This window comes from Protobothrops mucrosquamatus, unplaced genomic scaffold (assembly GCF_001527695.2).
Source record: "Protobothrops mucrosquamatus isolate PMUCROS unplaced genomic scaffold, P.Mucros_1.0 scaffold31, whole genome shotgun sequence".
NCBI classification, from domain to species: Eukaryota; Metazoa; Chordata; class Lepidosauria; order Squamata; family Viperidae; genus Protobothrops; species Protobothrops mucrosquamatus.
The window spans coordinates 139,804-165,497 of NW_015386415.1; the positions used below are offsets into that span (position 1 = coordinate 139,804).

General features: G+C 48.1%; 2 protein-coding genes across 2 annotated transcripts; one reads left to right on the plus strand and one right to left on the minus strand.

Moving 5' to 3' along the window:
- The first annotated feature begins 1,865 nt into the window (after positions 1-1,865).
- On the plus strand, positions 1,866-15,923 carry ANXA4 (annexin A4). Its single transcript, XM_015811125.1, has 13 exons — positions 1,866-1,914; positions 6,412-6,466; positions 7,980-8,067; positions 8,739-8,833; positions 9,324-9,437; positions 10,370-10,460; positions 11,362-11,441; positions 11,703-11,759; positions 12,347-12,440; positions 13,391-13,486; positions 14,427-14,485; positions 15,286-15,408; positions 15,791-15,923. Exons 2-13 carry the CDS (start codon positions 6,464-6,466, stop codon positions 15,848-15,850), a joined length of 960 nt encoding a protein of 319 aa, XP_015666611.1. The 5' UTR covers positions 1,866-1,914; positions 6,412-6,463; the 3' UTR covers positions 15,851-15,923.
- A 359-nt stretch (positions 15,924-16,282) lies between these two features.
- TSR1 (TSR1 ribosome maturation factor) lies at positions 16,283-24,758 on the minus strand. Its single transcript, XM_015811126.1, has 15 exons — positions 24,650-24,758; positions 24,073-24,176; positions 23,758-23,974; positions 23,532-23,666; positions 21,935-22,356; positions 21,688-21,847; positions 20,583-20,740; positions 20,194-20,402; positions 19,800-19,962; positions 19,089-19,202; positions 18,761-18,893; positions 18,466-18,582; positions 17,517-17,657; positions 17,148-17,222; positions 16,283-17,052 (listed from the first exon to the last, which is right to left on the minus strand). Exons 1-15 carry the CDS (start codon positions 24,756-24,758, stop codon positions 16,874-16,876), a joined length of 2,436 nt encoding a protein of 811 aa, XP_015666612.1. The 3' UTR covers positions 16,283-16,873.
- Positions 24,759-25,694: the final 936 nt, after the last annotated feature.

The following is a 25,694-nucleotide window of genomic DNA, read 5'->3' on the forward strand; positions in this document are numbered from 1 at the left end:
GATCCGCCTAGCCAGAATACATTATCCCTCCCCCTCAGTTACATTGTTCAGAACTTCTCTCTGCCATCCTTTTGTCTTGTTAAGTGTGTCTTCTACCCAAGCCTCCTGAAATCTAGTGCCTACGTGCAGGGCTTGGCTAATCCTTCTATTGTTAATCAATTGTGACCGGTTTATTTTTAAACTTCTCTGTTTCTCACAATAGGGACTGGCTATCTCAGATCATTTCTGCCTCTTTTGTAAATCCAGCAGAATGGGTCTACTCCAGTTCCCTTTGATTAAACTGTCATTTTGAGGATCTAGAAAGCAAACCTCCATCTCCCATAGAGATCCATCTGGTTCCCCTCCCCCATGCTCTTCAAAAAGGCATCAAAGACTTGGCTGTTCTCCCAGTCCTTGGGATGGGTCCCTGTAACTTTTTATCCAATTAAGTAGCTCCATGCTGACATGGTTCCCATTATTGATTTTTATTTTTTTATTATTTTTTTTGCTTTTAATGTTTCAGGCTACCCAGAGTTTTTGAAGTTGGACGACCCCTAAATTGAATGAATGGATGAATGAGAGAATGAAAGAACAAATTATCTGCTACCATCTAGTGTCCATCTGAAGTTTTGCAGCTCAGTCAGCGGGGTGAGTCGGCTATAGCAAGTTGTTCTACCTAGACGCAACACAGAAGTAGAGCTCTCTCATGTGTTGTTTTCAATAGTTTTACCCTTACTCCAAATATTTCTGCTCTCCCTGAACATTTACTATTTAGATATTGAGAAAATGGTTCACAGACCTTATGCCTGTAACAAAGAAATTCAAACAAATATCAAGGAAAATATTCTGTTTGTATGATTGCATGAGTCCCAAGGGTGAAGACAATTAGCATCAATCAACTGTATTTTCTCAGCGTTTAAGTACTGTAAAACTTCTCCTTAAGCTTGTATGTGATCATACTGCCATCTTCTGGCACTCAAAAGTATAGCCACCAGCACTAAAATTATCTGGCATTGTCCATTTGTGTTATACAGATGGTAGGCAGGCAGGCAGATAGATAGATAGATTATAATAGAAATATTAATCACAAAAATAAATCATATTTCAGAATCCTTGCAACTGTGGAGAGCATCCATCTGTGTATTCAAAGAGGACACATAGGATGACATGACAATTGGTCCTGTTTGGCATTGGCATTTTGTGACATCTCTTCTTCTTTTGGAGAGTAACTCATTGCAGGATAAAAGCAGAAGGAATAATATTTTCCAATGTATTCTTAGCCAGTTGCTTTTCAGTCTTTCTGGATATGTTAAGTTGATCGTCCTTCTTCAACTCTAGAATGTAGAATAACAAAGTTGGAGGAGATCTTGGAGGTGCTCTAGTCCAAGCCCTGCTCAAGCAGTTGCTGGCTGGGGAATTCTAGGGACTGCAATCCCCAGGGGTCAAAATGGCAGATGTTGAGAAGCCCTAATCTAGACTGTCAAGTCCACCAGGAGGAGGGGAAAGAGATGCAGACAACTTACCGTCCATGCTCGCACTACACAAAGGGATCAGTGACTACACCTGCAAATACAGACCAAAAGACAGGCAGAGAAACAGAGAAACAAAGACAGGAAGGTTGTTAGACAGAGAGGCAGCCGCCCACCTATAAGCAGAGAGACGGAGAGAGAGGAGAGGGAGAGCCCGCTGTCCTCGGGGGCTTGGCCGGGAGGTGCCCAGGCCGGACCTGGGGCTCCCGAGGCGCTCCTCCCTCTCGGCGCCCCGGCTGCTTTCCCGGCCGCGCTGCAACCCGACCCGCGGAACTCCCGGCAGCCGCTGGGCGCCCCCGCCCGAGGGCAGGCCCTCTCCCGTGGCCGCTCCCTCCAGGGCGGGCCTCGCCCTCCCTAAAAAGGAAACGGAGCCGGGCCGAGCAGCTTCCAGGGCGAGGACGAGCAGGTAGGCGGGCAGGCGGGCGGGCGGGCGGGCGAGGCCAGCTTCCCTCGACGGGGCGGGGGGCTCCTGCCGGGGACCGGGACGGCTGCGGGCAACCTTCGGGCGGCGGGGTCTTCCCCGCGGGCCGGTGCCGAGCAAGCGGGGCGCGGGGAGCCCGAGGCGGCGCCCGAGGGTGGCGGGCAGGGCAGGGCAGGGCACGGCCGCAGAGCCCGGCTCGCCTGCCTCGGACCGGCCGTTGCTTGGCGCCGGGCTGGCCCCCGGGAGGCCGGAGAGCGGCCGGGGAGGGTCTGCTTTGCGTCGGCCACCTCCTTTCGCCCGCTGCCCTGCCGGCATTTAACCAACCGCCGGAACGGAGGGCTGCGCTGGGCTCGCTTTCCGCCGCCGCGCGTTGGTTGCGCGTTGAAAAGTTGCAAAGCGCCTTTAAGGGAAAGCGACCCATCAATCAATCTGCAAGGATAGGGGGGGGGGAGGCTTGGGGGGGAGGGAGCGCCCCCCCACCTACTTTCCCCACCTCCGATCTTGCTGGGGCGATTCAAGCGGAATCCCGGGTGGAGGAAGGGACAGAAAGTTGCAGAAGCGCAACGTTCAAGTTTAGGATCGTTTGCAGTTCAGCATGGCAGCGCCGGGCTGCTCAGTCACCCGTAGTCTCGACTTACAACTGTTCCTTTAGTGACCGTTCAAAGTTACAAAGGCACGGGTGACTTATGACCATTTTTCACAGTTACGACCTTTGCAGCATCGCCTTAATCAGGTGATCAAAATTCAGAGGCTTGGCAACCGGTTCATAGTTATGACCGTTGCCGTGTCCCAAGGTGACGTGATCCCTTTTTGCAGCCTTCTGGCAAGCAAAATCAATGGGGAGGCCAAAGTCACTTAACAACCATGTTATTTAACAACTGCAGTGATTCACTTAACAAATGAAAAGAAAGGTCATCAAATGGGGCAAAACTCACTTAACAAAGGTCTCACTTAACAACATAAATGCTGGGCTTAGTTGTGGCCTTAAGTCGAGGACTACCTGCATGGTGTGTTTGGGGACAGGGAACACAGCAATTCCACTTGGGGGTCCCGAGTGCAGCTGAGTGGTCTGAGCAGAAGCTCTATCTGCAAGCAGTACCGTTGGGAGCAGAGGCCGTCTCTAAGCTTCTTTTTAAGGCAGTGGTCCCCAACCTTTCTGGCCTTGCAGATCGGGTGTGTGTGTGTAGAGGAAATGGTTCCATGTGAGCAGCAGGCACGCGCACTCACCCACCACTTGCGTAGCCTAGTTCCAAACAGTCCAAGGCCCGGTACCGGGGGTTGGGGACCCCTGTTTTAAATGATGCTTTGGTGCCTTAAAGTAGGAAATGCTCAAGTACTTCCTGCTTTAGGAGAAACCCACTGTGGAGTAGCATCCACGGAGTGTGCAGGACGGGCCACAATCTGACCCCCAGTACAGAGAAGCACTGAGGGCTGAGCTGATGCAGCCAACTTATCAACAGCTTTTGAGTTTGAAGGGAAAAGCGGAAGCTGCAAACCTCTCTGGCAGGATTATATTTCTGATCTAGATGTGGTGGCACCAATTGGTCCCCTTTTTCTCTGCTGATTGCCATAAATAAGAGCAGAGGAATCCGGGCTCATCTTGGATGGGCAACTGACTATGCTCTTCAAGCACTTTCTCACTCAGCAGGTAGATGGTTTTAAAGACACATTTTAAAAAAAAGTGTGCCCCTCCCCGTTTATTGCAATCTGTGTAATGTAGTGGCTTATTCCACAAACCATGAGGGGCTGTCACAGAGAAGAGGGGGTTGACGTATTCTCTAAATCATCTGAGGGCAGAATAAGAAGAAATGAATGGAAGCTAATTAAAGAGAGATCCAACCTGGAACTGTAGAAGCTTCTTGGATGAGAACTGAAATGTCTTCAGGAAAAAACAAAGTCAGGTGCCTTTTGAAAAAGCACCTTTGGGACAACCGTGACCTGGATGACTGAGAATCTCCACAGACATTCAGAGAAGCTAAGTTAGAGCAAGCAGGAGAACTTCCTAAAGGGTCTTAACTTCAGTGCCAGCAGGAATGCCAAGTCCTCCCTAGCTGCTGTGCCAGAGATTTTGACTGTAGCCAGGAGAGGCAGCTGCTTTGTGGTGCAGAAGGACCACCGGGACTTCTGATTCTGCTGACAGTCCAATGTTGGGCTATCGGTAGTATGATGGCTTGAAAAGGGTCAGACCAGTTACTGAAGGCAGTTGACTACACCCCCTGCACAAGAGGTGGCTTGCACACCTGAAAAAATGAGAGCAATCCTTTTAAAGTGATCAGATGTGTTCTTCTCTAAGCAACTGTTTAGAGTTGCTGGCCTGTTTTTTTCCAAGCGAGACCCAGAGTGGAACCAGCAGAACCAGAAATGTGGCTCCATAATTTCCCATCACTCCACGTTAGCGGTTGCAAAGCAGATGGAAATAAGACTAACCGACAGAATTATCCAGTGGGCAGAGGCTGGATTACAATGCAAGGCAGGAAGCCAAAGTGAATTATTTGATTTGCATCCAGCCTCTGGGGTTTTTTACTGGTACCTTCCGTGTTTTAATCCTTTTGTTTGCTTTCAGTTACTTATTGAAGCTTCAGGCCATTAATAACTATGTGGCTTGACATATAATTGATTTTCTGCCTATGCAAAGATTGTCTCCTGGGTAGAAATTGGAGGGGAGGTACATTAGAGGGAGAATGGGCCTGCTCATAAAATGGATGCCAGGCAGATTAAGTCTGCCAGCTTTATACAGTAATGACTCATCCGGCCTGGAACAGATGTGGAAATTTCTACTTCTTGGGGAACTCCTCTGGTTTTGGCCCAGCCCACATTAGGGATGCCTTTGCGGTTCTCCCCAAGCTGTGTTGGGATTGTCATTCCAAGGATTCCCTGGGCAGCTAGATTGGCTAGGAAATTGTGGGAAAGCATTCCCAGTATCTGGAGAGTGCCAGCCTATAGGGAAGTGCCAGCCTATAAGGACATAGTTAGGCCAGAGGTTGAATTTATTTGCAAGAAGCTACATAACCAAAATTTGTAGTTATATGGTTAGTTCACTAGATAGGACAGACCAGGAAAAAAAGTCTACCCAAAGGCTACTGAAATGGCGTATTGTAATAGACTGTTACCAGTTTGATTCTGCTTGACCCCTTCCTCCCCCGTATACTCATTTGGCTTTGGGAGGTGTCTACCTGAACTGCTTCCAAAGTTCTGGACTTAAACATTGTTTTAGTCCTTTCGCCTAGGCAACATCGCCTCTGTATCTACAGAAAGCCCCTTTCTAGGACAACTCAATGCGGCCAACTCGGCATGGCCAACTTGCCATGGCCAATTTGCTGTGGGACAACTTCAATCAATCAATCAGAATAGAGCTGGAAGGGACCTTGGAGGTCTTCTAGTCCAACCCCCTGCTCAAGCAGGAGAACCTATACCATTTCAGACAAATGGCTGTCCAGTTTCTTCTTAAAAACCTTCAGTGATGAAGCACCCACAACTTCTGGAGGCAAGCTGTTCCACTGGTTAATTGTTCTCACTGTTAGGAATTTCTTCTTAATCCTCAAGGTTGCTTCTCTCCTTGATTAGTTTCCATCCATTGTTTCTTGTCTTGCCCTCTGGTGCTTTGGAAAATAAGTTGACCCCCTCCTCTCTGTGGCAGCCTCTCAAATACTGGAATACTGCGATCATGTCCCCCCTAGTCCTTCTTTTCTCACTTCCGGTTCCACCTCACAGCGACGCGGCCGAGGGACTGTGGGGCTCTGCACCCTGTAGCTGGTTTCGCCCTGCCAGGGGACCCTAAATGGGTCTGATGTCGCCCCAGAGAGGTGACGAAGAAGGAGGGGCACCCCGATGATCACGGAACAAGAATTATATCTGTCTAATGCTGACAAAGGAGATTATTATTGGAAGAAAGGAAGATCAAGGAAACAAACTATTAATATATTATGGAATTATAGAAATTAATTATTATTGATTGTTTTTTAAATATATGAACCCAGATAACATGCTGTTTACTAAGCACCAAAGATTGTTATTGTAAAAAAAATCAATAAAATATATATATTTTAAAAAATCCTTCTTTTCCCTAGACTAGTCATACCCAATTCTTGCAAACATTCTTCATATGTTTTAGTCTCCAGGCAAGGGCGTGCTGATTTTTTCACCCAACCTATCTTTGGTATAGCTTACGTTCAATTAAAATTGAATGAAATTATTTGCATACACTTAATACGATTAGTTCCTCTTTTAAAAATGGCAATTTTATGCAATTATGGGGGAAGGGGATTTGAGGGACCCACACTGAAAGTCTTCAGGGCCCAGATATACCCGTTTGGTACATGTTTCCCTGCTGCGGATGTTCATGCCCACCCATAATCTTTCCAAGCATCAGATATTGTTTAATATTCTTCTTTAATGGCAAAAAGTGCCACAGAGGTTAATAACCGTTCCTTTCTTCCTGTGTTTGCTGAGCCTTATCAGAATTTATTCTCTTTTTTATTGCAGGGACCATCTGCAGGGCTGACTGGTTGCTAGAGAATTGCAGAAGTTTATTGCCATGGTAGGTGGTTTTGCTTGCTTGAGGTCCCAGGCGGTGCCTGGCGCCTGGCATACCCTGGATCTGATCAAAGGTCCAGTGTCCTGAGCTGTTGGCTCAGGGCAATTAAGCAGATGGATTAATTGGGGTAAATGTTATCTTTGGGAACAGTTACTAGAGGGCTTGGTGTGGCAGCGAAGGTGGCAGTTGGCCAGTGATCTGTTGTGATATGTAGTTGTATTCTGCTGCACACTATAATTGCCGCTGAAGATAAAACCTTTTCTGGTCCCAGTCAATCTAAATTCGGTTCCTTTATTTTGGGTTCAGTGAATAGGGTGACCCTAGCCGTTGTGTGCCATGAATGGTGGTTTACGGCTTTGTTTCTAATGCCAAGGTAGCCAATTGTGTATTCAGCAAGCCATAGTTAAACCTTGGTTTAGCACTAGGTGGAAAACCCAGTTAACTTTCCTTCCCTTTGCTACTTTCATTGTGTAGACAGTTTCATTTGAAACTGCTTTGTGTCAGCTGGACTGGTTCACCCTGGCCTGCTCCCCTAGTGAGGCTGTGGCAGGAGATTTTCTCCAGCCTTTCTTTAAGTGGCAGAAAGCTTCTGTTGCAGCCCAGAGCTACGCCCAGGTCTTGACCTCCTCTGCAGGTGACCCTGGAAGCTAAAAATTCACCATCAGTTTCTGGCATAGGATGGCAGCTCCTAATGACTTCCTTGAGAGCCAGTTTGATGTAGGGATTCAAGCTCTGGAGAAGCAGCAGCAAGACTGTAAGAGACGGGGGGACCTTGGGCCAATCCCTCCTTTTCAGATCCAGGGAGAAGAAGGCCTGAGGGAGAATCTGCCAAGGAAATTGCAGGGACTCATTCCTGAGGTCATCAGGAGTCAAGGCTGACTCAAAGGAGAGAGCCAGTTTGGTGGGGTGATTAAAGGCCCCAGGCTAGAAACCAGGAGATCGTGATTTGTGCGCCAACTGTGGGAATTTGGGCCAAGCTCTTCTCCTCATCCCTAGAAAGAAGAAAGGCAAAACCACTTCTGAAGTCTTGTCCAGGAGCCAGAATTGATTTGGAGGCACGCACATACAAATTCCTTATTTTGGGACTAGGGGGCATTTGGCTCAGCGGCTGTTCCCAAATTAATTCCCAAATTAATCACCTTTAATCTCCGTTTCTTCTGATCTTGCCTGTATCCTCAGAAGAGCCTTCCTCTGAGGGAGAGATCAAGGGGTGTGTGCCAGTCCTGGACTTTCTGAGGGGATAAACATCATTATGATGTCTCTGGTGAAACTGAGCAGATTCACTTAATGACAGCGTGGTTCATTTAACGACCACAGTGATTCACTTAAAAAATGTGGCCAAAAGATGATAACATGGGACAAAATGCACTTAACAACTCTCTTGCTTAAGCGACAGAAACTTTGGGATCTATTGTGGTCATAAGTCAAAGATTCCTTGTACACCTGGATTTTTTTCTTGCTTCCTCTGTTTTTCTAACCCTCCTGGGGTTTGATTTTTGACATTCTGCGGCTTTAGGCAGGAAACAGAGGCACCGTCAAAGGGACCTTCAACTTCAACCCTGAGGCTGATGCCCAGAATCTCCGTAAAGCTATGAAAGGCTTGGGTGAGTCATCCGCTTTATTCTTGATTTATTGCTCTGAGGTTGTAGTGTTTCTGCCTCAAAGTCCCCTTTGATCAGGCGATTAGGAAGCACGAAAAGATCCTCTTTTCCTACCTGGCACCCTCGGACTGGAGCTCCCAAAATTTTCAACCAGAAGCTTATGCCTGCTGCGAATTCCCAAAGGTGCTTTTTTCAAAAGATAATTGGACTTGATTTTTTTTTCTTTGAAAACGTTTTGCTTCTCATCCAGAAAGGTTCTTCAGTTCAAGAAGAGAAGGAAGTCCAGTTGCCTTTTGGAAAAAGCAGCTTTGGATGATGAAGAGTCTCCGTAGACGTCCTGCTGGGAATTGTAAACCCTGCCCAGCTGGAGGTGGAACGGCTAAGCTTGCTTTGTGCAGAGAGCGTTCAGAAAAGAAATCGCACAGAGGTGCATCAAAGAGACCATGAGAAATAGCCTTGTTCTGAGTTAGGTCCAAACTCTGGTATTCTCTCCTCTGATTTGTGTTTCCCGTGGCCTTGCTCTGGAGGTCCTGATTAACTGGATTTTCCTGCTTGCCAAACATCTACTTGATCTCACCTACCAGCTTCTCCCCATATTCTGCTCCATGGATTCTAGTTCCAATTGCTTGGTCATCTTTCTTGCCCTTCTCTGAATCTTCAGTCTCTTGTCCCAGGTACTGATGAAGACGCCATCATTGACATTTTGGTCAACAGGAGCTTGTCCCAACGGCAGGAGATCAAGATCGCCTACAAATCCAGTATTGGTCGGGTAGGTAGCACTGAATGTGAACTCTGGGACTCGATTCACATATAGGCTGCAAATTTGAGGGGGCTGAAAACTGCATAAAACTGTTAACATCAGCCGTGGAATGAATAGTGAGAAAATTTGAGAAGAGCCACATTAGATTTCCTAAATAATAAGGTAGATGGCAAGGTAATGTAAGACGATAAGATAAGATTTATTGTCATTTTTCCAGTGAACACACTGACACACATTAAAAATGAAATTCTGATGCGCGCTCTCAAAAGATCAGGTCAAATGTGAAATTCTGTGGTCACAAAAAAGATTGAACTTGGTTTATGTCCTTAAAATTGAACAGCCAGCTGTCGTACAGCTTTGACTTCTGCCTTGAAGGAAATATACCAATTTTAGAAGAGAATTACGGATAGAACTAAGATTTAATTTTGGATGGTGCACTTGAAACAAAAAATGACACTAGATATTGTGATGTTACCTAATCATTTGCTTTCCCCAACAGGATTTGATTGATGACCTGAAATCTGAGTTGAGTAAGAATTTTGAGAAAGTTATTGTTGGATTGATGACCCCCATCACCCTGTATGATGTAGAGGAGCTGAAAAGAGCAGTAAAGGTTTGCAAACATTTTAACTACAAAAAGAAGCAGAGATTTGTGTGGAATTGTCCATGAGGCTGTTTTATATCAGACCAAGACCTGTATCTCAAAAGGTCATCTGGAATATATTCTTTGGACAATTTGCTTCAAGGTTCCAGGAAGTGGGTAGCATGGAGATGCCTTACTCGTCTCTAGATGCTGACTTGCAACATGGATCCAGCTAGGTCTTGGGGGGGAGGTCAAAGAGTCAAGGTGATCTCTGCAGCTACATGATTGAAGCTCCACCCTTTTTGTACAAATATTGACACATGTTGACATTTGAGCAGGGGGTTGGACTAGAAGACCTCCAAGGTCCCTTCCAGCCCTATTACTGTATGTTCCATGTAAAAAAGAGGTGAGCAGTTACAGCCATAACTGTAGCTCTACGTTTTGCCCCGGCTCAATTTAGCATATTGTTGACTATGTCAAGTAGGTGTGTCCAACCTTGGCAGCTTTAAGACTTGTGGAACAAGTGTGCTTCTTGGGTTGGAGCCCTCTTTGATTGTATGTAGAGTCTGATATCAGACAGACAATAAACCATGGGAATTGGTTGGAAAATGGGGATCCAGTGAGCCGCCTGAAGTTGTAGGAATTTTCTCCATCCGTTCCTGGTTTTTGTCCCCCTACTTTGGGAGCACCTATGACAGTGTGCACCTTCGAGAGCAGGAAATACGATAGACTCAGTTTTCCATCATTTTGCAGCATATAGCATTTTCATACTATAAAATTCCACACAGTCCTTCAGCTTGAGATCTATGAGCTTTGGTTTCCACCTTCAGGTTGGTCAAAATTATTTTGAAGCCTGGAGATGTTCCTAGAAAAACCTTGCTTCGGCTGGCATTTGCCCAGCCTTGGCGCTCTGTTGAAGCACTCTGTCTGTCTGTCTGTCTGTCTGTCTGTCTGTCCTTCAGGGAGCTGGGACCGATGAGGGCTGCCTGATAGAAATCCTGGCGTCTCGTACCAATGAGGAAATCCGGAGGATTAATGACACCTACCACCGTCGTGAGTATTCTGTCCCGTAGCCTTCCTTACTCGCCTGCAGCCAATTCACGGAGCTTTCTGGAATGGCCAGCTGTGCTCTAACGGCAGCTGGAAGCCCTGAAGGCCATTTGCACGCTATGTTTGGGGATGTGCAGACCTACCCTTAACCCACAGACCTACCACGGAGAATGCTTTTAGATACATTCCCCAGAATTTGTGCAGAACCAATCTTGGAGTCTAGTGGGATTCCCCACGGTCATAACTATCTGCAGGCCCTGGTCAAAAAAGTCAAGATGGCCTCTGTGATGGTGCACATGAAAAATCAAGATGGTGTCCCTGATGGTGCACATGAAAAATAGGCAGAGCTGTGATTGATTGCACCATTGCTGTCAGCGATTTAAGGCAAATCAAACTTGAACACCAATGTTGTGAATATTAAAATTATATTTATTATAGGATTTCTGTCAGATCTAAGTCCAAAGATGACCCAATGAGATCCAATTGAATCCATTTCTTTATTTGCTTTCACCCAATGGACATAATCTTGCCAGACTAAAGCTGTAACCTACTGAATATACCCTGGGAGGTTCTGAATCTTTTCCTCTCCCCCCCCCGCAACAGTTCAGGACTGCAGTCGCTTGTCTTGGGTCTCTCTCTGGAAAGGTCAGGCATGAAATATCAGGTTTACAGTTAAACTGATTTACTGGTGCTCACACCTCCTGTTCCTGAAAGGTTATTCTCACAACCCTCTACATCTGCAGACACCATCCTGACTTTTTTGATCATGCCCTGCAGATATCCCTGCAAGTGAGTGGTTGTTTTTCAAGAAGTTGCCATAGTTGTGAAGCTTTCCTCAGCTCCACCAATTGTCTGAATGGGGCTGTGGTGCTTTTTTGAGACATATCTTTGGGCCTTTTCGCAGAGTATGGAACCACCCTTGAGAAAGACATCGTTTCAGATACTGCCTCCAAGTTCCGGAGAGTCCTGGTATCCCTGTCGACTGTAAGTATTTGGCTCTTCTTGTTCATGCCTCAGGTCACACTTCACATAGTGGATGCATTCACACCGCACCCTAATTCACGGTTTGTCTTTGTTGAGCAAGCATTTTTGCAGATGTGAAAATGTATCATGGCTTGTTTGAGAACATTTTGTGTTATCTTGATCTTTCTTTGCAGTTCTGTGTAGTGGTCCAAAACTTGTGTGTGTGCAAAAAATTGCTATTGAGCTTCACTTGCCTCCCCCCCCCCCGCCTTTTCTCCCCAGGGCAACAGGGATGAAAGTAAGCATGTCGACCAGGGGCTGGCCCAGGAGGATGCCAAGGTGAGTGCCCCATTTGCAGCAATGAGTAGGCAGTTTGCTGCTTTATTTCCAAACTGCTTTTCTTTTAATCTGGGTATAACTTAATTCCCACTCTTTGCCTCCTCAAATCCTCCAGAACAAAGGTAGGTGAGCACAGGTGGACATTGCAGGGCCTGTTGAAGACCACCAAAATTTAGCAGCCAAATGGCAATTTGGGGGTGACACAATAAATGTCTCCTTATCCCCACCCCATTGTGTGTCACATGCAGACCATTATATCAGTTGCATTAAGACCTGGTAAGCTTAAAACAATTATTGTGCACAACATTGCAATCCCAAGGCCCAAAATGATTAGTTTTACATTCTCAGTCACGTCCCAGCTTTACAATTTGCATGCCTTACAGCTCAAGAGGTGGAGAGTTCCATTTCTTTATCTGTGTGAAGTTGCCCATCCCTCCTACTGTCTGTGAAAACATGAAGGAAGCTACCAGGGGGCCTGGATTGGTGCAGATGTGCTAGGTTGTGGTTCCAAACCTCAGACCCCACCCACCCCCTGCCTGTTCTTTCACCGCCTTGCAAAATCTGCTCTTTGTGCCTGTTTCCTCTAGTGCCTGTATGAAGCAGGAGAGAAGAAATGGGGCACCAGTGAGGGCCAGTTCATTACCATCTTGTGCTCCAGAAGCAGGAGCCATCTGTTAAGAGGTAAACAATGAGGGTAGCAGCATATTCTTGTAAAAAAAGAAGCACCCTGGGAATCACGTCTATTCTAGAATGAACGCTAAAATGGGATCTACTCTCCAACTCTAAGCTATACTAACAAGCAACATGATGATCGGTCAGTTGTAGGCTGGGAATGAGAGTTGCAGCAACTAAGTCCTGCTGTTTAACTCTTGTTTAATTCTAGTCACCACGATACAAAAAAGAGGCTGAGATCCTGGAAAGTGTGCAGAAAAGAGCAACAAAGATGGAGGCTAAATCATATGATGAAAGGTTGAGGGAACTGGGCATGTCTAGTCTAACAAAGAGAAGAAATAGGGATGTCATGATAGCTGTCTTCCAATTCTTGAGGCGCTGTCACAGAGGAAAGGAGTGGGTCTCAACCTATTCTCCAAAGCAGGACAATGGGCAGGACAATGGGTGGAAGATTATCAAAGAGAAATCTAACCTGGAACTAAGAAGACACTTTCTGACAGTGAGAACAATTAATCAGTGGAATGGCTTGCCTTCAGAAGTTGTGGGTGCTCCATCACTGGAAGTTTTCAAGAAGAGATGGCATAGCCCTTTATCTGAAATGGTATAGGATCCCTGCTCAAGCTGGGGATTGGACTAGAAGATCTCCAAGATCGCTTCCAACTCTATTATTCTAATGTTCTGTGACTCAAGGCATGATGGTGTGATATCCCCACTACTTGTGGCCACCATAGACTAGCATAGGTCTTTTGTTATTTCAGCTCATTCAGGACATCTGTTTTCTCTTTTATTTTATTTTTTTAGAAAAAATATACAGTATAATCAGGAAATGGGGAATATTGAAAATTTGAATATAGAAATAACAGAACAGAGGAGCTCATAGACATAGCTGAGTCCCCAGGTTTGGGAGGTTTTGGAACTGCTTTTCTTTTGTTTGCTAATAAAAATCTTTATTTATTTAGTATTTGATGAATACAAGATCATTGCTAACAAAGATATTACAGAGAGTATTAAATCTGAGATGTCAGGAGACCTTGAAGATGCCATGCTGGCAATAGGTGAGGACTCAACATCAGCTTTTATTTCTCTCTAGCTGGTGACAATTGCTTTGCAGGGGGTTACCTTTTATCCAGGGTGTCTGCAACATGGAGAGAGGGAACCTCTGCCCAACAATGGGAATTCATTTTTAATTTCCTCATGATTTGAAGTTAATATCATTTGCATTTGTTGTAACAGCACAAACATTTCCTCCTGGTAAGTATTTATTTTTTTCTTGGTATGTTCTTTCTGCAGATCTCTGATGCTCCACAATGACCAAAAGTCCTTTCTCTGCCAATCACTTTAAAGTCGCAATTTAAAAAATATTTATAATCCAGGCAGGTCAATTTTTGTAGTTCTCACTTTGTAGATAGTCCAGCTGCTCTTTGTTTAATCAACACCTTGAAAGTCACAACAACAGGCTTCTTTCTGCTTCTCTTACTGCTTTTGGAGCAGTATTTTCATCCACCACTAGATGTCAGCACCAGTCCATCTTTCAATTTTTTTTTCTGTAAACTTGGAACAAAGACAACCTCCCCCTCACTTTCAGAGGATTTTTACTTCTGGGGTTTTTCTTTTTTTCTCAGGAAATCAGTCAGGTAGAAGAGAGAAAATCAATATTCTTACCCAGTTCAGTCACGCTGTTTACAATCACGCTTAATTTAGTGCTTTTTGGCTTCAGCTGCATGTAGCTTGGGCTAGATTCATGAATGACGCTAGCCTTCTGTCGTTTTTGGGAGAGCTTTCCCCAGATGTCCGGATCGACCGCCGTCTCCCCAGGATTGACAGGGCTTCCCTCCTTCCTTGCTACCTCTCCAGGGCGGCTTTTGGCCCATTTGGGGTCCCCAAAGAGAAAGAAATCAGCCGTAGGGAGCGGAGCCCTGCAATCCCTCGGCTGTTGTGCTAAACTGCGCAGAACCAGAAGCCTAACTGCTTTTTTTTATTCTCCTCTCTTCTCAGTAAAATGCATGAGAAATAGACCTGCCTACTTTGCTGAACGGCTGTACAAGTCTATGAAGGTAAACATAATGCATAAAAACGGCTGCAAACCGAATAGGAGCTCTGCAATAGGACTGCCTTATTAAGGGATTGATTTCCTGTCATTACGTGATCCGGGCACAGGCATTGCGTGAAAAAGGGGTTTAATCCCTGGCCTCTCCAGAACAGGTTGGATAACGCTGTCCTGGGGATTCTGCAAAGTCCCAGCATGAACAAGAGGCACTCTGTCAGTCTCCCTCAACCTCAGTGACTTTTAAGATGTGTGGACTTCAAGTCCCAGAATGCTGGCTGGGGAATTGTAGGAGTTGAAGTCCATATATTTTACAAGTTGAGAAACACTAACAGCTTGATTTAGCACAATTAGCAGGTGCCGATAGAATATTTATAGTTCAGGGTTAAACTGTGAGGTCCTTGATGCTCTCTTGAGCATGGTGGCTTTTAGCAAAAGTTTCATGACTAAACTAGTTAACATCCTCAGTGCTATCTTGAAGTTGAGCCATGGCAACCGGACTTTTTTTCTTTTTGGTTTGAAATGATTGGCTACTTATTCAAATAGCTTCTTCAACTTGAAGAAGCTACTTAGATAAGCAGCCAAACAAGTTCAGTTATCATGGCTCAACTTCCAGATAACTGTACCTAGAGGACTGAGAATCTTCATCAGTGCTAGCTCACCTAGTTTGATATTACCTAGTTTGGTAATGAAATGTCTGCAAGAAAATCACCACGCCCAGAGTGTCAAGGACTCCACCATTACCAGTGGCTGTTTTAAAGGGGACAAAATGTTTTGCTGGCGTGTCTTTCTTTTCCAACCCGAAACCAGGGTTTGGGGACCGATGATGACACCCTGATTCGCCTGATGGTCTCTCGCTGTGAGATCGATATGATTGACATTAAGGCAGAGTTCAAGCGCACGTATGGAAAATCCCTCTACTCTTTCATTAAGGTGAGCTGCGGTGTGTGATCTTATGCAATTTCTGCACAGTATCACATTGGTCTTGCACAGAGGATGAGAGGTGTGCCCAACAAACTGTTCCAATGTTACTGGGGCACTTCCAGCCAAAGTCATCTGTAGGTTGCGATGAAAAACGTCAAGATGGCAGCCACAAGGGCATGACTGACACTTGGCATCTTCCGACTATACCTTGTGGGCACCCTTGCTTTCAGGAAAGGCAAGAGTGGTTCACATTAAACACATGGTGAACTTTATTCTGCGTACCTGTAATTCAGAGGTAATGGCTAAAGGAGGGGCCGTGAGCCCTGATTTGCTAGAATTTGCATCCTTTGAATAAAATAAAACTGAACGATGCTTTGTTTTTCCCTTCTAGGGAGACACCTCAGGGGACTACAGGAAAGTTCTGCTCCTTCTGTGCGGCGGAGAAGACTAAGAGCTTCCAGATTTCTTCCCCATCTTGACATTGAAGCCATGTGCCTGGCTGTCCCCATAGGACAAAGGTGGGGAACTATGGCCCTTTTTATGACTTTGGACTTCAACTCCCAGAATTCCTAGGCCAAGATGGCTGGCTCAGGAATTCTGGGAGTTGAAGCCCACAAGTCACAAAAATGCCATAGTTCCCCCACCCCACCGTAGGAGATGACCTGTAGCTGAACCTTTTGTAACAATGCTTTTAAAAATGCCAACCCTATCATGCGAACATTGATTGTGCCTGCTCTCTCTCTCTATTTCTAAATTTAAAAAGAATTTTAGTCCCTGCTTTGAAACAGGTGGACAATATGCAGTATAAAATGAGCAATACAATAAAACATTTTAAAATTTTGGCTCCTTCTCATTTATACTGCAGAAAGATGAGTTTTTTTTATTGAATTCAGGTAATCAAGGTACAACAGGCCATTTAATGAGTGTTCAAAATTACAACAGACTCTCCCCAAAAGCCACATAAGACCTCATTTCAAAGTTACAATGGCTGCAACGGCCCTGCGGTCGTCCACTCTTTACACTCCTGTGCAGAATTCCCCACCCGTCCTCCCCTCCCACTCCCGTCCCACTCAGTATTTGGGCCGTGCTGCACTTACCTTCTGAAGCTCTCCAGGCCTGAGGCTGTGGGAGGGGGGCAGGCCAGGTGTCCTTGGGCCCTGCGGCTCAAATCCCACTGAAGACTCCTTTACAGGTGTGGTTGTCTCAACATGTCTCTCTCTACTAGAGAAGGAAGCCCTGCAACCCACAGCCAAACTTCCTCCTGCATAAACCCATCTGCAAGGCAATTACTCCAGTGGCTCCATGAAAAGTGAAGCATATTAAGGCAAATCAAACAAAGGACAATTGGCTGCTTCACAGGTACCAGATTTCTCCAGATGTTGGACCATCAAAAGAAATACTAAGTACCGCAGAGATTTATTTTTGTAGGAAATAGTATTTTTCCCTTGCATAAATAGTTGCTTAGCTGGAGCAGCTAGTCCATTTTCTCCTCTCCCTCTAGGCGAGGCCGGATGCCGTCCCTCCACCTTGTGGGCTCTGGCACGCAGGGATCGAATGTCCACCTGGGAAAGACCCGCTTGTACAAGGTCATCAGCACTGTGTCCTGGGACTTCAGCTGCCCGTCGAACTGGCACTTCATGTGGCCATGGGTTCCTGGCAGCAAAGAGGAGAGAGAGAGAGTCAGGGCACGCAGCCAGTGAGGAAGGGAGATCTGCTGGGCCACCAACACCCCAAAGACTTTCACTCACCCAGAGGTTCCTTGATATGGCCGCGGCGGCCCCACTTGGTCCGGAGCTCCACTGGTTTGAACCACAGGATATCCTCTGCAGGAGAGGGATAAGGAAGAACTAGGAGTCCAGTAGGGTTCAAAGCAACCCCTGAGATGATAGCCATAGATAGACAAGCAAGGGTTGCATAAGTTTAATATAAAGTAAGGATACCAGCACAGACCTGTGTCTGTGTTGGGGAGGGAGTGGATTCCTACAACACTGCATGTGGGAAGCTGCTCTAGCAGAGCAACAGACAGGCCAGCCGAGCACTGCCCATGTTCTGAATGGGTCCATGTCTCTCCATGAAGCTACTGCAATTGCTCCCTCCCCCAACTTTAGATGCAATACCTCTGTTGAAGAACATGTAGCGCACAACAGCCAGCTTGCTGAAAATCTTGAACGGGTGGCCACTGAGCACCGCCCGTTTGATGACTAGCCGGTTGGGATCTACGCTGAGCAGGGAGCCCGTAGCCAAGAGGTTCTGTGCTCCTGCAAAAAAACACCCGTGAGAATCCTGTGGCTTCAGGGGCAGAGGGGCCCAGGGCCCAACTTCAGGCTGGGCAATGGATAACCAGCACTTGCATTGCCTCGGAATCCGGCCCATATGACTCTAAGGTCAGCAAAGGGGCAGAAAAAGTACCGAGGCTTAAAGCCAAGCCACATTTTCAGCTACCCTCGCTGATCATGTGGCCACCAAATGGGATAACTGTATGGCACAGATGGACCACAATGTATTCAGCTTAGTGGTTGGGACTGTTGGGAACTGTAGTTCAGCAACAAGTTTATTATCACTACCTGCAACTTTTAATACAAACCTGAAAGAACCAGAGTGACATCCCCAATAAAATAAGCCCAAGGCAACGCATAAGATCCTTGGCAAGCTTTGCTGGGGAGAAAGCCCCACATCAACTGTCTCTACCCCACACCGCCACTCTCGGGGAAAAGGATCTGCTCTGGGACATTCCTTTTCTAGGCCCCAGAGAGACCCAGAGTGAAGGCTTATAAGCCAGGACAGGACAATGTGTCACAGAGAGAGACACCGTTTTTCCCAACTGCTGCACAGCAACATTTCTCTTCCTGGCACCCTGCAGACAACCTGAAACACACACACACACACCCACTTTTCAAGCTTTAGAACGAAGGGGAAGGCAATCCGGCCCATTTGTAGGTAACAGGTTAAGGGAGCCTGCTGGAAAAGAAGGCAAAATCTAGAAAGGCCAGCAGGAGGGGTGGCAGCAGCAGCTCACCAGAGGATACCAGCGCATGAGAGCCCATATTGACCCAATTCCCAACTCACCGTCACTCTCTTGTTTGAACAGCAGCACCGAAGCAGGCGGGAAAGTAATGGGGGCGTAGATTGTGGCCACCACAGCAGTGTCAGCATGGAAAAACTTCTCCAGCTTGTGTTTATCCGCTGAAAGGGGGTGGGATGGGGGGGATTGCAGGTTAAGTTTAGCTTGACTGATAGAACATTTGTAGCTCAGGGTCGACATGAGGGGTCCTTACTGTTCCCTGAGCTCGGTTGTTCTCATGCAGATGTTTCATGACCCAACTACGTAACATCACCCATGCTAGAAAGGGACTTCCCCCACCTGAGGTGTGCCGAGAGTAGAGTGGGGAGGCCAGGAATCGGCGGAATCCACAATGGATTATCACATCTTCTTTGGACTTTACTGGCTCACTGTATCCTGGATGGCGTCTCACCAGAAGGTTCAGCACAGACATCTGGAGACCATAAGAGGAGGAGAGGAATCAGAGGCAGAGAGGCCCAAGAAGCCTCAGACCACCAAGGGATCCTCAGCTGGTGTCAGACTGATTCAGACCCCTGAGAGAAAAGTCGTTTCTTCTAGGCTTTGAGCCAGTCACAATGAAGCCTTGTCCCAAAGACAAAATATGACCACCTCTCTTCTTGGGACTCACCTTCTGCTCAGAGGGAAGCAATGTGAAAAGCACCAGAGGCTCCTGCTTCTGCTGGAAACTCTCCATAACAGAAAGTGGGACGTTGCAAAGGTGGATTGTAACGTACCAGCCGACCTGCAGAAGGAGCACACGGGCAGGTTACATGGAAATACTGGCACCCTCACACTGGCCCAGAAGGCAACAAAGCTGGATTAAACTCTGTTGGTTTGCACACTTCACTCAACATCTTTCCCAAAAGTAGTGCAGAAAATCCGTTCTCAAATACCAGGTTGACAGTGATATTTCCATATTTTTTTTCTCTAGATCAACCTCTTTTGGCTGAGCATTATAGGAACTGATGCCTTTGTATAACAGGCTTCATTTATTTTTTTTCCCCTCTAGAAATTAAACCAAGCCTATCACTAGAGGCAACTCCCAAATGCTTTGATTGAACTCTAAGGAGTTGGACAAGGCTCTCGGGTTAGAACTTGGATATTCCCCAGAGATCTGAGCAGCTGATCAACAATAAAAGCAGAGGTGTCAAGTGTGGCTGAGGAATCCTGGGAGTTGAAATCCACAAGTCTTAAAGTTGCTAAGGTTGGACACTCCTGAAGTAAAGCATAACTCTAAAAGTATGAAAAAATAACACTTGTAAAAGTACAACTAGCATTTTTTAAAAAATTAAAAATGTAAAAGCAACAATTGTTGCGTGAGACTGGAGAAAGGGCCAACCTGAGCTCCATCTGTTTCCTCCTTTTCCAACTGCCGGAAGATGAGTTTCCTTGTCCGTGAAAAGTCCTGGAACTGGAAGATCCGGGCATAGTCCCTGGGGAGGTTCTCCTTGGGATCCCAGGGAGATGTTCGGAAGCTCTTTAGTCCCCTGAACTTCTGGAACCTGAGGGAGCCAGCGGGATCATCCGTTTGCCCTTTCTTCAACCCCCCCCCCCTGCCTGCTGCCCTCTCCCATCTCCTCTAACCCAGCAGAGCCTCCAGCTGAAAGCAGCCTCCCAGGGCAGGCAAAGGGGTGACCTGGGCAGTCAGGCCAGGCCTTGCCTCCGCATCCCCGGATCCCACTAGAACTGTGCCAACACCTCCCGTGGCCCTGGCCCTCTGCTGAGGGTCTCACCGGACCCGGGCTGGCACATCCCGCGGGGTGTCCACCTCATCCGGAAACATTTCTTCTTCTCGCTCCTGTCGGTATTTCTCCAGCATTGCTTCTTCTTCCTCCATTTTCTCCTCGGCCTGCTCAGTCTCAGGCAACGTCATGGTTTCACAGTCCTCCTCCTCCTCCTCCTCTTCCTCAGAAGCAATTTCCTCTGCACTGCTGCTCCCATCCTGGCAGAGCAAAAGCAACCCGGGGGGAGGGGGAGCACTGAGTGAGAGACCGTGAGGAGGCCCTCCCCCCCTCTGTGGTCCTCAGTGCCTGCCCTGTCCTAATTCCACCTTCAAAGCCCCGGCCGCCAGTGGGCCTGCAGACTCTTCCCCAGGTGACCATAAAAAAGCCAACTCCGTTACCTGGGCCATGGCTTCTTCCATAATCTCCTCCTCATCCCCCTTTTCATCCTCCTCACTGCCATTTCTCCATTCGTCCTTGTCCAGGATCCAGGCAGCCTGATAGGCAGATGTGCCTTTGGGGACCCTCTTGACAGCCTTCTTGCTCTGCTTAAGAGATTCTGTGCGTAGTTGGGAAAGAGTTACTGCCGGAGAATCTCCCAGGGTAAAAAGAAAAGAAAAATACGGCGTTCCTCCCGTCAGTGTAAAGCCATGATTATCAGGGCACATCCCACTTCAACACAGAGCAGGGGTTGTTTATGGGCTCCCTTTAAGATAACAAAAGCAGGGGACTCTCCGTGAAGGCCACCCGCTCGGAGACCCGTAGGTTTCCTTGGGCCTCTCTGGGCTGGCTAAGGACAGCAGATGGTGGGGTGGTTAAGCCAGGAGTCTGATCCAGCAGAGCACAGCTTATGTATGGATCAAGAATCTGAAAAACTGAGAATGTTTCTTTTTTTGAGAGAGTAAACCAAGCCGCCCAAAAGAACACTTGAAAAAAATTAAGCCCTTCAAAGATTTCTTTTTGTTATGCTTAAAGCTTTATCTTAATCATCAAAGTATTAATGCCTCTTGCCAATACTATATAAATACCACTATACCAAAATATATTGTGTATTTTATAATACAATAAGCCAGTAATAATAATGATTGAGCCCTTGAAGAAATGATTGAGAGACAGATATACATTGCCTCAACTCCCTCAATGGAATCGTGGTTAAAGATGGCTGGCCCTGTTGAGGGAGGCTAGGCAACATCTACACATCCGAGTTAAGTATAATCTGGTTTCTTATAGTTCCATCTTAGCCTGTGTGAATTCAACCATTGTAATTAAAAGCTAAGGCTAACAGCACAGAGTATAAACTGGGGAACCCATTTAAGAAAACATGGCTTAGGACAGGGCTCTCCAAACTTGGCAACTTCAAGACTTGTGGACTTCAACTCCCAGCATTGGCTGGCTGGGGAATTCTCGCAACTGAAGTCCACAAGTCTTAAAGTTGCCAAGTTGGAGACTCCGGGCATAGGGCACACAAACCAAGTCACGACCTGTACTAAGTAATCTCTGACTGACCGTCTGCCTCCCTCAGCTCCTCCTCCGAGGGCCAGGTCTGCTCTCCTTCCATTGGATCTGGAACCACTTCCGACTGCAGAGACTCCTGCTTGGCAGGATCAGCCTTGCTCAGGACCTTCGCCTCTTCCTCCATCTCAGTGGCGCTGCTGCTAAGGTCACCCTGCAAGAGTCACAAGAGAGCCGCTCAGACCACGCCCCCTTTGGGGGCAGAGCACCTCAGCCATACCTGCACAGGGACAGGCCCCACCTGTTTCTTCCTACTTGCCAGTTGTCCTCCTGGGCACTTGAGGTTCAGGGAAAAGAAGTCTGGGGGAGCATCCACTTGATTCATCTGGAAGTCTCCATGCCCAACAATATGCACCAGGCTGTTGACATTCAAGCTTCGTCCCCTCACGTAGCCAGACACCTTTAAGGTCCCCACCAAGGCACTGTCAGAGCTGGGCACAAATTTGGCAGCATCAGCCAGCAGGTGAGCCCGCCGGTCTCGGAATGCCAAGTGCTGCTGTTTCTGGCTGGCCAGGTGCTGCAGCAGCAGCGCAGATTCCTGCTCCGTGTCCAGAGAAAAAAGCTTGGCCCCAGGAAATCGCTTCTCAATAACCTTGCTCAGCTTTTTTCGGTAATCGTTTTGCTTCTTTGGCATCTGCTCAGCCAGACCCTGAACAGCCAGACCTGCAAGGAACAAAAAGAAAGAAAGGCTTCCTTAAATACAGACAGCCGGAGAAGTCCGCCTTTCCTCTGGATCATCACCGAGGCTGCTATTAGCACTAGCAACAGTACTTAGACTTATATACTGCTTCACAGCCCTCTCTAAGTGGTTTACAGAGTCAGCATATTTCCCCCAATCATCTGGGTCCTCATTTTACCGACCTCAGAGGGATGGAAAGCTTGAGCCAGTCAGAATTGAACTCCTGACATTGAGCAGTGAGTTAGCCTGTGATACCGCATTCTAACCATTCCGCCACCACAGCTCTTTTATTCTATTATTATACTATTTTTTATTCTATTACCCACAGAACAGAGAACTCCATCTACCCAACAGATTCCTGAATTCTATGCAAGGAACAGAACCTCTGACCGTAATGTATTAAGCCAATTGAGAACCCTACCCAGCTCTTTGTGAAGCTGTCTTGCAACTGTGACAACCTCCTCAATCACTGAATTAATTCTTGGTGGCTCATACTGTAGCACCAAACACAGGTAGTCCTCCACTTACAACCAATCATTCAGTAACTATTCAAAATTATGGCACTGAAAAAAATGACTTATGACTGGTCGTCGCGCTTGCAGACGACCCTGCAGCCACATGATCAACATTTGGGCACTTGGCAACCAGCATGTATTTCCAGTGGCTGCAGCATCCTGGGGTCACGTGATCGCCATTTGCGACTTTCCCAGCTGGTTTCCGAAAAGCAAAGACAATGGGGAAGCTGAATTCCAATAACAACTGTATTATTCACTTCACAACTGTAGTGACTTGGGAAAAAAGATTGTAAAGTTGGGCACAGCTCATTTAACAACCACTTTGCTCAGCAACAGAAATTCTGGTCCTAATTGTGGTTATAACTTGAGGACTACCTGTAACAGCATAATATAACAAGAAAAGAGTAAAAGCAAAGTAGCAGTAATAATTAGAGAGCATCAGGGGAAGCAAACTCATTCAACCAAAGACCCAAATTTACTGTCAGGGAACAGATATTTCACACAGCTGCCTTAGTTATAGAGAGCTAAACTTCCAAGTCCTACAATGAGACAAGGCAGCCTTACAGCAAGGATTGTAGCCTGCCAACCATCTCCCATCTTACTAGATGGATGGAAAAACAGGCTTCATTGGGCACCATACTCACCATAGCTGGGGAGACCCTGAGCAAAGATGCAGGAAAGGCAATGGTCGCCAACAGCATCCCAACCATCTGCAGCATCCAGCATGAAAAGGAGAGTATCAGCTACTTTGGCAAGATCCAGCACAGCATGAAGGCTTCCTGGAGAATAAAGAATTATGGAAGTTACAACTCTCTGAAATACTCCAGGAAAATGCAGGAAAGACCATAGAACTATTTTGTAGGCCCGCACCTGCATCAGCTACTACGAAACGCCAGCGCAGCTTGGACTGGGGGCACAGCAGGGCAAAACCAGGCGGCCCCCCCTTTGCTGGGAACACAACAGATTCCTGGTTACTCTGGAAAAGGTTCAAGGCGGCATGGGGGTCAATGTGGGCGTGCAGCGGCACCAGCACCACCAGGTGTGGTGGCCCATCCCTGCGCCCCAAATTCCGCTTTTCTTCCAACACCTGCAGACAGAGAAAGCAAAGATAGGTGAGGTTCCTCCGCTCTCCAACCAAGCTGCCCAGGTTCAGCTTCCCTGCTCTGCTCTCTGCCGCTGACTCACAGCCTGCTGGTGTTGCCGGCGGAGCTGCCAAGCCCGGTGCCTGCGGTCCTGCTTTGACCAGTTGCGTTGCACCTGCCGAGTGAGGGTCTTGACCGGGACCCGACCTGGAGAAGGAAGAGGGGAAAGGGCAGATCTGCTGGCTTCCTGCCTGTTCCTCCTCTGACAAAGCTGCAGATGCTGCTTTTGATAGACCAGGAATTTATCCTGGCCACTTTTAAGACTTGTGGACTTCAACTCCCTGATTTCCTCAGCCAGCCATGCTCACAGGGGGATGCTGGGAGTTGCCAAGACGGGAGACCCGGGGACTAGACGGGCGTTTCTCCATCTCGGCCTCTTCGGCCTTGAAACTCCCAGAATGCCTCAACCTTGAAGTCATTCAGACGAGTGAGAGACGCTGAACTGGGTCGGCCGAAAGGGCAGAGGCCGCTCCGGCCCTCGGGGACGGGCCGGGTGGGATAGACTGCTCCTGGACTGGAGGCTTTTTTTTCGAGCGGCACACCGACCAGCGGGACTCCGCTTCCGCAGCGACCTTACTAAAAAGACTCCCCGGGAAAAAGGAGCCCCTCGGCGCGCTCACCTCCCTGCCTTCGCGCGCTGCTCACGCGGTGCTTCCCGGCCTTGTGCGGCTTGTTCTGCTGCTTCAAGGCACCAGCGCGGTGGGCGGCCGCCTCCTTCGCCATGGCCATGCAGCTCTCGCGCCGGAAGTGATGCACCGAACTTCCGGGTTGCGTCGCTCTAGGACGCGCGTCTCTCGGGCCGCCGCGTCTCCCGTTGGCCCGGACGCCCGGCCAGACGTTGACGCATGCGTGGGAGGCGGTCGCGTCCGTCTCTTCCCTCCAGTCCCAAGGGGGGCGCATGCGCAGCGGCCGCCTTGGCGGCTTACTAACCGTAGCCCGCCGCGCGTCCCCATGAGGAGAAAGAGGCGGCGGCGGCGGCCGGACGGGCGACGATGGGCTCGTGGAGCAGCCGCGTGTGGGGGCCCAGAGCCGGGGCGGCGGGGCCGAGGGGCGACGGGGCCTTCCCCAAGCGGAAGCGCGGCGAGGGCCTGAGCGAGAGCGGCGACGAGAGCGAGGGCGAGGGCGAGGAGCGGCTGCTCAGCACCCCCAGGAGGTACGGCCGCGGCTCCGGGAAGCCCCCGGGCCTGGAGGGCTGTCGCCCAAGCTCCGGAGGGGCCCCCCTGTAGCCCGAGGCAGATGCGGTTTCGTGGGGAGGGGGCGGCCCAGGTGGGGAGGGGGCCGGTGGGCCGCCCAGAGGCCGGCGAGGCGCTGCTCTTCGGCGGAGGGAGGGAGGGAGGGAGGGAGGTGACCGTCCCGTCCCGCTTTGGGGCCTCCCTCCGGTTTCCCCCTCCTGCCCAGGAGGCGCTGCCTTTGCTTAATGCAGGGGTTCTCAACCTTGGCAACTTTAAGACTTGTGGACTTCAACTCCCAGAATTCCTCAGCCAGCAAAGCTGGCTGAGGAATTCTGGGAGTTGAAGTCCACAAGTCTTAAAAGTTGCCAAGGTTGAGAACCCCTGGCTTAATGGATGCAGGTGCTTTTTCTCCCGCCTTCGTTAGCTTCGTAAATCTCTCAAGACGGTGAACAGACCTACAATTCTTTCTTCCTCCTCCTCCTCTTTCCCCACC